General features: G+C 34.2%; 1 protein-coding gene across 13 annotated transcripts in view; it reads right to left on the reverse strand.

Annotated features, from left to right (window-relative positions):
• Window positions 1-1,635: 1,635 nt before the first annotated feature.
• LOC149188450 (CBL-interacting protein kinase 30-like) overlaps window positions 1,636-16,080 on the reverse strand; it is a 266,580-nt gene continuing 252,135 nt past the window's right edge. For 10 of the 13 annotated variants that reach the window (XR_016256272.1, XR_016256273.1, XR_016256271.1 and 7 more), the window contains 2 exons: window positions 2,169-2,222; window positions 1,636-2,044 (listed from right to left, as the gene is read on the reverse strand). Coding sequence is in view for 10 of the 13 variants with exons in the window: in XM_089413007.1 (XP_089269133.1) it covers window positions 1,834-2,044; window positions 2,169-2,222 (265 nt within the window). In the remaining 3 variants the exon portion in view is untranslated. The remainder of the gene's footprint in view (window positions 2,045-2,168; window positions 2,223-16,080) is intronic. The other 3 variants (XM_089413012.1, XM_089413010.1, XM_089413011.1) reach the window with 1 other exon arrangement.

Consider the following 16,080-nt stretch of genomic DNA (forward strand, 5'->3'; position numbering starts at 1 on the left):
ATGGTCAACGCACATTCTTTTTTTTAAAACATATTACAAAAAAACATATGCATTTGTTTTTTGGCTTTTTAATGCATATCCAATACATTCCCAAAAAAAGATAATACGTGAATATGATCTTTTATGCCCATACCTCTCGTTGATATAAAAATAATAAAATTAAATGTTCTACCATCCATTTACGAACCACAATAAATTCAATTTAATTCCTTTTGCAGACAGGACCAGCAGTGAGAGACAAACGTTTGATTTACTCCACGCAACGCTTTTAATGTTGGCTGTATGCAGGTTTTGTTGATGGACGGCGGAGGACGATCAGGCAGATCAGAGGGCGGACAAGAATATCGGGAGGCCTTACTTGACTGAACGATAGCACCCGAGAAATGATGTTGGCTTATGTATGCTGAGAACCACGCGGCAGCACTATATTATATCGGGCTCAAAAATACGGAAACCACTTTCACGCAAAAGCGGTCCGATATCCCTCAAGGTGGTTTTTGGTTTTGCTCCGGCGGTTTTGGGTGCTGCCGTATTGTCCACGTCCGCCTGCACGGTGTTTGCAACCTGCAATTGGAATTAACATTCCAACATATTTGACGAGGGGCTACTCCGACGTTGGAGACAACGTGAAATTTGGGTGGCCCATGTCCTTTACACTGACCCTGCTTTCATGAGATGCTTCTCAATATAGAACTGATTTATCACAGGCAAACCAGTTTGACTACTTGCTCTGAGCAATTCCCTGGGGCACAAATTTTATGATGAAGGCCCATACAACTCCTACTACTCTATGGAATCCGGTCTAGAAATATATATAGAAGGATGGATGGACATGCAGGTTATAAATTGTATTTGTATAATTCTTCATATCTGGGGCACAAATTTTATGATGAAGGCCCATACAACTCCTACTACTCTATGGAATCCGGTCTAGAAATATATATAGAAGGATGGATGGACATGCAGGTTATAAATTGTATTTGTATAATTCTTCATATATGTAGTAATTGAACAGAGAAAATAATGGGGCCAAAAATGTACTAAAAACGTAGACACATACGCATTAGATCCGCCCAATAAAGCTCTAACAATTACTCTTCGATGCAATGAACACGATCTCCGTGTGATTCTTCCTCCTTTTTTATGGATTGTCGAAAGCTACACAACATCCAGCTCGGGCCGAATCTGATAGGCAACTTTGGCATTAATCTCACTTCGCCTCAATAACCATTGACGTCTTAATCATTGATTGAATCTGCTTTGACACAACAGGCCGTGAACGGCCAACTAAAAAAGGCAGGCCACATAACTAGTGGCTCATTCTATTCAACGGAGCAGATTAACCTCAGCTCTGATACCACTGTAAGCCACACAAATTGGAAACCTACTCAACTGTATTATTAAAAAGTGTACAACCATTGTCTTCTTGGAACTTGGGCAGCTTGTAAACCTTCTTAAACCATTCTTTCTCTAAAATCTCATGTACTATAATACATTGTCACTCGAGAAAATAAATGTGCATGCCAGTTTCTTTTCATTTCAAAAAGAAGTGCAATGGCATCACTCAAAACACCATGACTTTTTAATCTTTTCAAGTTCTATTTCCGTCGAGTATGAGATGGATTCGAAAAACAGTAAATGTAATACATGGGGCAAGTTGATCATATCGACAACATTACAGAATACAACTCAATACCCGTTCACTTGTTGTCTTTGGCTTTGAATCAAAAAATCTCAAAATCAGTTGTCTTGTACCAAATGAAAACCATGGAGGGAAGGTGGAATCAGCTTTATAAATCTACAGTTCAATAGCATCATGCCAGTCATTCAGTTCTATTTTTTACACAAACGGTAAAATTTAAAAACAAAAGTATATACAACAAAAATATGTAACTTTGCGTTGATCTGGCATTTTTGCTGTTTTGTATAGTGTTGGAAGATATTATTCATTAAAGTGCAAGTAACCTGCCACCAAAACAAACTGGATAACCCCATATGACCACAAGTATGCAGTTGCACCATGAAAACCGTTATCATTGATGACCTACATAAAATGAGGCTATCAGTTTCAATTTATAGTCTGGTGCTAATAAAACTGCGAACCAGTCAAATAAGGTCAAATCGGTTCCCTATTTTAATTCGAAATTAAACTAAAACTTTTCAGATACCTGAGGAGTAGCATATTTTGGTGTTCAGCAAGTAGTGTGAAGTAGTCCATCCTCCTGCAATTAAACACATTAAGAGAATCAACTATTTACATTTATTCTTCAGAAAGTAGCACAATCCATCCGTAACCTTTATTAATCATAATCACTGCAAATAAAGATCTCTACTTTTAAATAGGTTTCGATAACACAATTTCGTACGTTACTAACCACTCAGAAGAACAATAACTAAACAAAAGATGACTGAATATTCTAATCAACAAATAACTGAGAGGTGCCACAAATGCAATGTGCTTTTTTCACTTGCTCCATGTGATCGATATGAACAACTAAGGACAAAAATATGTATAAGAGATGTGTATAAAAAAAAAAACAATCATATCACCAACATCATCAGTTACAACTAAAAGATATTCATTATTGGAGTGCATTTATAATAAAACAACAAATGAAAAAAATTGCGATTAGGAATCTACAATGCAGAATTCTGGTAAATGGAATTACAAATTACCAAATAATAATGTCTTTCGGTACAAGTATTATCAAATCTAATTGAATTTCCCACTACTACACTACTTAGACCACAAGACAACGTATATGTGAAAGGGCATAGCAATGTGCTTTAATGATGCAACATCCACAAGACAACGTATATGTGAAAGGGCATAGCAATGTACTTTAATGATGCAACATCATGCATTAAAGGAAGAGACATGTTTAAGCATCTCAATCTTAGAATGACTTGTGAATTAATTCTTGGCGTGATATTATTTTCATAATTATTTGAAATTAAATAATAAATGAAAAAATTACTTTTAAAGGAAAATGAAATTTCAAATTAATAATTATTTATTGTTTTATTTTATCATAAATATTTCTGAATACAATAACTTATATATTCATTCAAATTTAATACAAGTTGGCATACCTACCAAATACAAAACCAAAGAATTTAAAAATCTTTCCCAAACTTTAGAGATTAGATTTTTTATTCTCACATAATTCAACTATTAGACCAAAACTGTAATTATACAAAATAACTATAATTATACAAAAATATGCATGAATGTTGTTAATGATAGGTGATTTAAATACCTCTTGAAAAAAAGTTCCTAAATTCAATGTCACAAGAATAATACAAGTGGATGGAATAGATATAATTCAAGATATATGGGAAGATGATGAATATCATTTGAAAAACAATACATGCATACCAAATTATGATGTTTTGAAGACCAATGCAACCCAATACAAAGTTCTTTGGCTTAGAAATCAACATTACTACATAAATTTAAAAATAAGAGAACCAATAAAGTGGAGACCAATAGGTTTGTATGGGGTTTAGTCTCCACCAAGTCAGTAGGAAAATTTTTGGGGAACTTAAATTATCCTAAAGTAAGAAAATAGTCATTCCCCAAAAAGCAAATTGAACCAACGTTATTAATAATTTATATTGCAATTCTCCAATGCATAGAATTTCTATAAAAAACAAAGTTTGTTTGTACTCTTATATATATGATATTAATTTTATTAAATCTATCATAGAAAACCAAATTAAATAAATATTATAGATACTTTATATTGCAATTTAAGAATACATAAAATCTATATTAAACACAAAATATTAGATACATTATTATTTCCAATAAAATGATTTACATAAAAAAAAAGTAAATATATAAAGAAATGTTGAGTTCTATTGGCATGCCAAAATCCAAAAAAACGTAGTGACATGTATGTGATTATGAAAATGGCATCAATTCATTCAACATTCATCAAAATAATGAAAAAATAATAAAAATTAAATCTACAACCAAAACAATATGTAAAAAGGAATATTAAAACATACTGGAATCCCAGAACTATTTTATAGAATCAATTTTGAAATACGATTCTTTCTTTCATTCATGCTTTATTGTTTTAAGAACAAAAATCATATCCATTACATTATTAAGGGAAGTAACTGTACCAACAATGTTTTCTTGTGTTCCTATTAACTTTATCAAGTCTTTCATAAGAAACCAAGTTACACAAAGATCGTGGATAAGTTGTGTCGCAGCTCAATACTACATACAATTCCTATGAAATGCAAAATATTGGAGGTATTACCATTCCCAAAAATTTGGTTAACACGAGAAAATAAATATTTATATAAAAACTAAGCTCGATGGCATGCCAACAGACAAGAAATCCACTAACATGTATGAGGTTTAGGAACCTGGCATCAGGTCATTCAACGTTAATCAACATAACGAGAAAAAAAATAAAAATAAAAACTTAACAAAAATAAAATACAACAAAAAAACAATATACATATTGAAAAGTTAAAACACGCTTGATTCCCAACACTATTAACTTTGATCAAATTCTGAAATGGAGTTCCTTTTGTTATTCATGTTTACTATGGGAAGTTCTTTTTGTCATTGTCATTCATGTTTACTTTCAGAAATTTGTAGCTTACTATTGTGAATAATTTAGAGTTGAAAATCATTGTTTGAAATTCTTCTCAGTAACGTTACGGCAAAAGAATAACCTTTAACTTGTCCAAAAAGATATATTGGTATTCTATCTAATTAGACTTCCATGTCTAAATATTAGTATGATTAATGAGATGATTTTCACAAATGTATAAAATGAAGTCAAAGTGTAAAAATTATATTTGTATTTATAGACATTAATTATTTAAAATATTATACATTTTTCTATGCAAATATACATTTTTCTATGCAAATATTTTTTTGACAAGATCAAGCATTTGTTTCTATTCCTTCTAAGCATGGGATAATGAACCAAATCTAGTTACAAATATTTGAATAACAAGCCCATTATAAAAACTACAGTGGCATTAGTTGTATGTGGGGTGTGGTTAATATCATTTATAATTTCCAAAATTGGTTATTTGATCCACTCAAATTCATGTAAACCAACAAAAAATAAAAATAAATGCACATTTCTAAATTCACTCAAATTCATGTAAACCAACAAAAAAAAATAAATGCACATTTCTAAATTTTAAAAGTGAATACCGTTATGTATCAATTAACAGTGATTTTCAAAAATGCATAATGCATAAAATGAAGCTAATGTGAAAAAATTATATTTGCATTCATAGAACTAACTTTTTGAAATGTCATTCATTTTTGTATGCAATTATCTTCTTTTACAATATCATTCATCTTTTCTATTCTTTCTAAGAATAAGATAATAAATCAAATTTAGTTACAAATATTCGAATAACAAACATTATAAAAGCTACAGTGACATTGGTTGTATGTGGGGTATGGTCATTATCATAATTTCCAAAATTAGTTATTTGATAAGTTAAAATCCATGTAAGTCAACAAAAATTAGATACATTGGGTCTTGCATGAAAATAACGACATTTGAGAAAAGATACAATAAAGCGTAATACGGTAAAAGCATGTCAAATAAACAACTTTAAAGGAATATCTCCTTATACAATATTGACATTTTCTCAAATATCAATGAGAATATATACAAAGACAACACAAATAAATACATCATGATGATTAATATAATTGAAACTAATTTGTTACTTAATAATTGAATTTGAAGTATTGATTACACATTATTGCACTAACTATTGCGATGTGGAAGATTGGCTAGTCAATTGAGAATATGAATCTAAATCAACATTATTTTATGTGTGCCCATAGAGCTTTGGATTGACGGTGAATGGGTGTACTGTTAAGGCACTCCTTGTGATAGATCAACTGTTCAAATCCCCCATGGGTACTTACGTAGTGTTATATAGAAAAAAAAAACATTATTTTATGTGAAAAATCATATTCTAATAATTTAATGTAAATGTACCCCATATATGGATATTACCTAACCAATCAATGATGGCTGATTTGTCTTTAGAAATAGTCATGATAGGACACTTCTTTAAATCAGGAAATAATTCAATTGTGTTTGCATAAGGATGTAACAAATCAATGATGGCTGATTTGTCTTTAGAAATAGTCATGATAGGACACTTCTTTAAATCAGGAAATAATTTTTCCAATTGTGTTTGTATAAGGATGTAATTATTATCCGCTTTTCTTTTAGTCTGTACAATATAGTTTTAATGATGGAAGTAAGCACATGTGCAGTTTTCTTTGCAATCAAGACAATACACCATAGTTTCCTTTATTTCTCTGCAAAATGTTATTGGTTGATTGCATTTTGCACTTGCAACTTTAAACGGATTTGTATATGTACTTGTTGTTATCAATGGTCCTTGTGGCTACTCCAGAATTAAGTAGCAAAATGAAGTTTAATAATATGAAACCAAATCTATCTATATATATATAAAGAGAGGGGTGCTTATGTATATTCATATTTACCGAAAGAGAGGGGTGCTTATGTACATTCATATTTACCGTGCAAAGTATGGAAGGTGAAGCAAATTATTTTCTTCGATTTTCTAATTTATTTTCTCTTCTCAATGAACATATTAATATTGACTTGGGAATAAATAAGATTTTTTATTTTAACTATATTCTTAAGCAATATCAATGAGAATTGATTTTCCTGTAATTCTTTTTCAATTAGGCATAAATGGGAAAGAGTTTATCATACAGGTGAACCTATTACATATGCAACATCTATAAAATAATCTGCGTGAATCATATTAAAGGAAAAAACTAAGCCCCAACTTCAAAAACATAGAAATAAATTTGAGCTTACCATATATTTGATAGGTAAATAATGAGACTTTGCAGTTTCCTTTTTAGTTATGATTCTTGTGATATTTCTGCTTGTTTTGTAAATAATGAAACTTACAAAGAGTTTCCTTTTTAGTTATGATTCTTGTGATATTTCTGCTTGTTTTCTTGTCTCTCCTGTGATTTAATATTAATAATTGCAAGATTTAAAATCTCTTCCCCAACTCTAGGGAGAAATGGTTGCTCGGAAGCCCAGGAAAATTCATCGGACCTGGGTGTTCTTCCATATCATGAGCCTCTTGACTCTTGAGCATTTGCAAACCTCAATTTAATTTATTCCAGCAAGTAAAGTAAATTTGTAAACTCGAAATAGTATATTTCTATCCTAGAAAACTAATCATAATGCTATAGTACTAAAGATGGAATAAAAAAAGGTTTTATAGATGACAGATACTTGGTTTGTCCCTTTATATGAGGATTTTGTCGGATTTATATTTCCGTACTCTTTAATTTTATTAAAAGAGAAAAAATAATAATTTCTGAAAAATGGTTGCCACAGAGAGGCTAATCTTTGACTTACCTTCCAAGTATAGGATTATGATCAGTATAGGATTATGATCAGAATTCTCTCTAATGTAATTATCCACTTTGGAATGGAATTGAATCTGAAATATTGTTTACACATTTTAACCATTGCGATGTGGAAGTATTGATTACACATTTGCATATTGCAGTAACCATTGCGATGTGGAAGATTGGCAGTAACCATTGCGATGTGGAAGATTGGCTAGTCAATTGAGAATATGAATGTAAATCACTATTATTCTATATGAAAAATCATGTTCTAATAATCTAGTGTAAATGTGCCAAAGATATAGATATTAGCTAACAAATCAATGATCGTTGAATTGTCATGATAGGAAACCTTCTTTAAATCGGGAAATGTTTTTTCCAATTGTGTTCGAATAAGGATACAATTTTTTATCAGCTTTGGTTTTAGTCTGCACAATATAGTTTTAATGATTGAAGTAATCACATGTGCAGTTTACTTTGCAATCCAGACCATAAACCATAGTTTCCTTTATTTCTCTGCAAAATGTTATTGGTTGATTGCATTTTGCATTCGCTACTTTAAACGGATTTGTATATGTACTTGTTGTTATCAATGGTCCTTGTGGCTGCTACCCCAGAATTAAGTAGCAAAATGAATTTTAATAATATGAAACCAAATCTACATATAGAAATAGAGGGGTTGCTTATGTATATTCATAAGACGGGTATAGAAAGAGAAGGGGTGCTTACGTATATTCATATTTACCGTGCAAACTATACATGGTAAAGCAAGTGATTTTTTTAAATTTTCTAATTTATTCTCTCTTTCCAATGAAAATATTAATTAAGGCTTGGGAATACATAAGATTTTTCCTTTTTTTTAACTATATTCTTTAGCAATATCAATGAGAATTGATTTTCCTGCAATTCTTTTTGAATTGAGGCATAAATTGGAAAGAGTTTATCATACAGGTGAACCTTTTACATATGCAACATCTATGAGATAATCTAAGTGAATCATATTAAAGGAAAAACTAAGCCCTTACATCAAAAACATAGAAATAAATTTGAACTTACTATGTATTTGGTAGTTATATAATGAGACTTACAAAGAGTTTCCTTTTTAGTTAGGATTCTTGTGATATTTCTGCTTGTTTTTTTCTCTCCTTTGATTTAATATTAACAATTGCAAGATTTAAAATCTCTTCCCAACTATAAGGAGAAATGGTTCCTCGGAAGCCCAGGAAAATTCATCGTCCCTGGGTGTTATTCCATATCATGAGCCTCTTGACTCTTGAGCATTTGCAAACCTCAGTTAAATTTATTCCAGCAAGCAGAAATAGTATATTTTTATCCTAGAAAACTAATCGTAATGCTATAGTACCACATATGGAATAAAAAAAGGTTTTATAGATGACAGATACTTGGTTGGTCCCTTTATATGAGGATTTTGTCGGATCTTCTTTCCGTAAAAATTGCAGATCTGCAAAATACTTACAACACTCTTATGAAATATAAAACATAATTGTGGAAAATTAGAGGTTAAATTATATTGGGATAATAAAAAGTTTTAGTTATGATTCTTGTGATATTTCTGCTTGTTTTCTTCTCTCTCCTGTGATTATTATTAACCATTGCAAGATTTAAAATCTCTTCCCCAACTATAAGGAGAAATGGTTCCTCGGAAGCCCAGGAAAATTCATCGTACCTGGGTGTTCTTCCATATCATGAGCCTCTTGACTCTTTTTGAGCATTTGCAAACCTCAATTAAATTTATTCCAGCAAAGTAAATTTGTAAACTCGAAATAGTATATTTCTATCCTAGAAAACTAATCATAATGCTATAGTACTAAATATGGAATAAAAAAGGGTTTTATAGATGACAGATACGTGGTTGGTCCCTTTATAGGATTTTGTCGGATCTGCTGTAAACGTTTTCCGTTAACATTGCAGATCTGCAAAATAATTACAACACTCTTATGAAATATAAAACATGGTGGAAAATTAGAGGTTAAATTATATTGCGATTATAAATAACTCTAATATTTAAAACTCACAATATTTATTTATTGTGAACTGTGAAAACTCCTAATACTTAATTTAAATGAGTGCAGGGACTCTACTTGAATGGTTCATGAGGCACAATACTTGTTAAGGTTTTGCAAATGGAGTAGCAAGCTAAGTGGGCTTGATTGTGGGGGAAAACTCCACAGTTAAGTGCGCTTGAGCTAGAGGCAATTTGGGACGAGTGACCTCCCGGGAAGTCCTAGTTTACTGGGTGCAAGCCCAGGAAGTGATGATTGACGCTATATGATTTATTTCACTAGTTTCAATCCCACTTCTTCACCCATGTGAGCATTACCCGATGCAATGAGTGCTAAGTGGACTATTCAAAAATCATGAGAAATTAGTCAGTGCTAAGTGGACTATTCCAAAATCATGAGAAATTAGTCAGTTACAACTACCTCTCATGGAAATGGTCATAGATGAATGACTTACTTAACGCAGTTGAATTCCAAAAGATGATATCTAATATAATGCACTGCAAAACCCCCAATACTTAATTCAAAAGATTGCAGGGAACTCTGATGGGTGACCACCGGGGAAGCCCTGGTTTACGGGTGCAAGCCCCGGAAGTGATGATTGACACTATATGATTTATTTAACTAGTTTCAATCCCACTTCTTCACCCCAGTGAGCATCACCCGATGCAATGAATGCTAAATGGACTATTCAAAAATCATGAGAAATTAGTTAGTGCTAAGTGGACTATTAAAAAAGCATGAGAAATTAGTCAATTACGACTACCTCTCATGGAAATGGTCATAGATGAATGACTTACTTAACGCAGTTGAATCACAAAAGATGATATCTAATATATTGCACTGCGAAAACCCCCAATACTTAATTCAAAAGAGTGTAGGGAACTCTACTTGAATGGTTCACGAGGCACAATACTTGCTAAGGTTTTGTAAATGGGGTAGCAAGCTAAGTGGGCTTGATTGTGGGGAAAACTCCACAGTTAAGCGTGCTTGAGCCAGAGGCAATCTGGCATGGGTGACCTCTGAGAAGTCTTGGTTACCGTGTGCAAGCCCCGAAAGTGATGATTGATGCTATGTGATTTATTTCACTAATTTCAATCCCACTTCTTCAACCTTGTGAGCATCACCCGTGCAATGAGTGCTAAGTGGACTATTCAAAAATCATGAGAAATTAGTCAGTTACGACTACCTCCCATGGAAATGGTCATAGATGAATGACATAATTAACGCAATTGAATCCCAAAAAATGACATCTAATATAATGCACCGCGAAAACCCCAATACTTAATTCAAAAGAAATATTTAATATAATGCACTTCGAAAACCCCCAATACTTGATTCAAAAGAAATATTTAATATAATGCACTTCGAAAACCCCCAATACTTGATTCAAAAGCAATATCTAATATAATGCACTTCGAAAACCCCCAATACTTAATTCAAAAGAGTGCAAGGAATTCTATTTGAATGGTTCATGAGGCACAATAGCTGCTAAGGTTTTGCAAAGGGGGTAGCAAGCTAAGTGGGCTTGATTGTGGGGAAAACTCCACAGTTAAGCGCGCTTGAGCCAGAGGCAATCTAGGATGGGTGACCTCCCAGGAAGTCATGGTTACTGGGTGCAAGCCACAACAGTGATGATTGACGCTATGTGATTTATTTCACTAGTTTCAATCCCAGTTCTTCACCCCTGTGAGCATCACCCGATCCAATGAGTGTTAAGTGGACTATTCAAAAATCATGAGAAATTAGTCAGTTACAACTACCTCTCATGGAAATGGTCATAGATGAATAACTTAACACAATTGAATCCCAAAAAATGATATCTAATATAATGCACTTCGAAAACCCCCAATACTTAATTCAAAAGAGGGCAGGGAACTCTACTTGAATGGTTCACGAGGCACAATACTTGCTAAGGTTTTGCAAATGGGGTAGCAAGCTAAGTGGGCTTGATTGTGGGGAAAACTCCATAGTTAAGCGTGCTTGAGCCAGAGGCAATCTGGGATGGTTGACCTCCCGGGAAGTCCTGGTTACTGGGCGCAAACCTCGGAAGTGATGACAGATGCTATGTGATTTATTTCACTAGTTTGAATCCCACTACTTCACCCCTGTGAGCATCACCCGATGCAATGAGTGCTAATTGGACTATTCAAAAATCATAAGAAATTAGTCAATTACGACTACCTCTCATGGAAATGGTCATAGATGAATGACTTACTTAAAGTAGTTGAATCCCAAAAAATGATATTTAATATAATGCACTGTGAAAACCCCCAATACTTAATTCAAAAGAGTGCAGGGAACTCTACTTGAATGGTTCATGAGGCACAATACTTGCTAAGGTTTTGCAATGGGGTAACAAGCTAAGTGGGCTTGATTGTGGAGAAAACTCCACAATTAAGCGCGCTTGAGCCACAATCAATCTGGGATGGGTGACCTCTTGCGAAGTCCTAGTTACCAGGTGCAAGCCCCGGAAGTGATGATTGACGCTATGTGATTTATTTCACTAGTTTCAATACCACTTCATCACCCCTGTGAGCATCACCAGATGCAATGAGTGCTAAGTGGACTATTCAAAAATCATGAGAAATTAGTTAGTTACGAGTCACGACTACCTCTCATGGAAATGGTCATAGATGAATGATTTACTTAACGTAGTGGAATCCCAAAAAATGATATCTAATATAATGCACTTCGAAAACCCCCAATACTTAATTCAAAAGAGTGCAAGGAACTCTATTTGAATGGTTCATGAGGCACAATACTTGCTAAGGTTTTGCAAATGGGGTAGCAAGGTAAGTGGGCTTGATTGTGGGGAAAACTCCACAATTCAGCGCGCTTCAGCCAGAGGCAATCTGGGATGGGTGACCTCCCAGGCAGTCCTAGTTACTGGGTGTAAGCCCCGAAAGTGATGATTGATGCTATGTTATTTATTTCACTAGTTTCAATCCCACTTTTTCACCCCTATGTGCATCACCCGATGCAATGAGTGCTAAGTGGACTATTCAAAAATCATGAGAAATTAGTCAGTTACAACTACCTCTCATGGAAATGGTCATAGATGAATGACTTACTTAACACAGTTGAATCCCAAAAAATGACATCTAATATAATGCATTGCGAAAAATCCCCAATACTTAATTCAAAAGAGTGCAGGGAACTCTACTTGAATGGTTCATGAGGCACAATACTTGCTAAGGTTTTGCAAATGGGGTAGCAAGGTAAGTGGGCTTGATTGTGGGGAAAACTCCATAGTTAAGCGCACTTGAGCAAGAGGCAATCTGGGATGGGTGACCTCCCGGGAAGTCCTGGTTACTGGGTGCAAGCCCTGGAAGTAATGATTAACGCAGTTGAATCCCAAAAATGATATCTAATATAATGCACTGCGAAAACCCCCAATACTTAATTTATCGACTAGTTAAAAAAATGAACATAAGCTAGGAATTTATTATATTTGTGTATTCTTTAATTTTATTAAAAGAAGAAAAGATTTTTATAATTTTTGAAAAATGATTGTCACAATGAAGCTAATCTTTGACTTGCTTACCTGCCAAGTATAGGATTATGATCATAATTCTCTCTAAAGTAGTTATCCACTTTGGATTAGAGAATGGAATTGGAGTCTAGAGACTATCGCACCTAATTATAGTCTAAAATAATTGTACTAGCTCTCAAATCTTAGTCAAAATATTCTCTCTATTGGATTGTTTCGAAACACTAGGACAAGTATGGCATCAACTAGGATCTCACCCTTGCACAAGGAACATCTGATAAGATTCTTTCCAGCACTTGGGTTTGATTACCTCTTTGTACCAAAAAAGGAAGTGACGATGTCTAGAGCCTTGATCCCTCTTTACAAGTGACTATTGTCCCTTAATGGATCACCCTGGTCATGTTGTAATAATTTGGAATACATGTATCTATTTTATTAAAAACCATTAAAGTGTAAAACTAAGAAGAGAGCATAGAACAATTAATCCATGCAAAAGTTTACACTTGGAAATGATTACTCTTATGGCATAAATGATCTTATAATTCAACTACCTATAATGGAAGGAGGATTTAGACATTTTTCTTGTAACGACTAGATAATGCCAAGTTTGACTCTCTCCCAAATAATTGTCATCCACATATTGAAGACTAAGTCATTTCATAAATATAATTTCATGGATTAAAAAAAGGAAAGAATCAACCCACAAGAGACTTGACTTGGTTGCAGAGCCAATATTGCACCTTGGATTCCCACATGTGAGCCTAATTTGACCTTGACCTAGAAAAATGAGAGGAAAAGTAGCCCAATGAGTAGCTTAGGTGGTTCTAACAACAAGTTTGACACTTCTTTGACTCCTACATGTGAGCCTGCATGTGTTTTGACCAATTCTAAAAGCCATGCTGTGGAGAAAATGTGTTACCAGAATTGTCTAGACTTTTTCTTGAGAGAGATAGACCACATCACAAGGTTTCCAACAAGATGTTAATTTCCCAATTTGGACATAGGAAATTACCTATAGGCCAACTTGAATCTTGCCACATGTGTGTTAGAAATGAGGTCAATTTTTGCTTGCATGGGTAATGTTCCACTTGATTGAGGATTCTAGCATTGATGTTTTGTCTAGAGTGGGATCTACTTCAACTTTCACATAAATTGTATCTATGCAAGTTAAGGAACAACCCGATTTTGGAGATTTTATCTCACCATGTGGATAGGAAAGAGAGTACGACCACCTTGAGGAGTTATTTTTGCATTTTGCCTTCTTTATTTTCCCAAATATCCATGTGGCATGTCAACTATACATCGTGTTGAACATTTCCGGTACTTGTTGTATTTTGGACCAGTGACCTACCCAATTAGCAATGTCACTAAGGTCCTAGCAAGCACCCAAAAGGCAAAAGGCAAGCACCCATTGTCACCTCAACCCAATCTCTTGTTGTTTAGACCTTATAGCCTCCTAAATGGTCAAAGGAGGCAACATTATCTCAATTAATCCTACACAAAATCAGTTCTTATATGGGGACAATTGGAGGTGGAGTTAACTTCCAAAAAATTGTCTAGTTGCTTATTATATAATTGTGCAGAAATAAATAATAAATAAATAAAAATTGATTATATCCATATCCATATCATACCCCTCAAGAATTATGGGGGAGTGAGCAGGTAGTCAATTACTAGCCCTGAAATTGCCAAGGCTTTTGTAGGAAAACCCTCACCTACTTCGGGAGTTTGTTTAAGCCCTTAGCACATGGCTCAAACCTCGTTGTCGAGGATGAAGCAAGTCTATCTCTCCATTGTTTGAAGCCTTAGCTTTACCCTTTGAAGTGGGAAAATCTCTAACGACAAGATAGATCCCCTTGCGGTGACTCCTGACTCAATTCCTATTGCATCCACTCCTATCTCTTTTGAAGATACTCATAGAACCATAGCTCCGCGAACAAAAGGTGTTGCTAGAAGGGTTTTGGAGGTAGGCCTTTCTCCTATCAATCTAACCACACCTCTAGTTCGGTAACCTTTTCTACATCCTCCCCCCATGATTAACATGACTAGGCCATGGATCCTCATTGCCTTTCAGCCATTAGACTTTACTAGGCACGAAGATGCTCCTCACCCCTTGCCTAATAGATATCATGAATGGTTTCCTAGGTTTAATGGCAATGACACAACCACTACTGAGATACAAATACAATTTCTATTGGCTTGGGTATATTGATCATGAAGATGTGCTTATGATGTTGTTTGCTCTTTATCGTGATGGAGATGCTAGAGATTGGTACTTTAGCATGTCTTAAGGGTGTGTCACTCATAGGGACACTTTCCATGAGGCTTTCAACAGAAGGTGGCTAACAGAGCAAGATGGAGGTATGTTGCTTGACAAATTTCTTGTTGTTGTGAAGATTGAAAAGGAAATTGTTAAGGATTTTATTCAGAGATTTGATAACCTACTCACGGAAGTCCTTGATAGGTTCAGACTTCCTGAAGCTATCACCCTTGACAGGTTCATAAACTATTAGCATCAACACCTAACCTATGTCCTCAAGGATAAGAGCCCACAAACCTTGGCTGATGCAAAGAAAAGTGCCATTGACGTTGAACAAAATCTCAATGTTTCTCGAATAGACATGTTCAACTACCCTAAATCCAAATGTAATCCTAGATCCCAAGATGACCTTGTTATGTAATACTTTTCCCAAAAGCCTGATAGATTCACTATTGATATCACACAAGTGTAAAAGGCCCTCATGAATAGAATGATAGTGGTTCAAAGGAACCAAGCTCCTAGGTCAAACTTTCTTCAAGAAACCAATTCAATAAGGACAAATCATTCCAGGGGAAAGCCACCTCACGCCTTGCCTAATAGATATCATGAATGGTTTCCTAGGTTTAATGGCGATGACATAGCCACTACTGAGATACAAACACAATTTCTGTTGGCTTGGGTATATTGATCATGAAGATATGCTTATGATGTTGTTTTCTCTTTATCTTGATGGAGATGCTAGAGATTGGTACTTTAGCGTGCCTTAAGGGTGTGTCACTCATAGGGACACTTTCCATCAGGCTTTCAACAGAAGGTGGCTAACAGAGCAAGATGGAGGTATGTTGCTTGACAAATTTCTTGTTGTTGTGAAGATTGAAAAGGAAATTGTTAAGGA

This window comes from Pinus tabuliformis, chromosome 3_1, assembly GCF_031772625.1.
Source record: "Pinus tabuliformis cultivar Carrire ecotype Pingquan chromosome 3_1, CPIR1, whole genome shotgun sequence".
In the NCBI taxonomy this organism is placed as follows: domain Eukaryota; kingdom Viridiplantae; phylum Streptophyta; class Pinopsida; order Pinales; family Pinaceae; genus Pinus; species Pinus tabuliformis.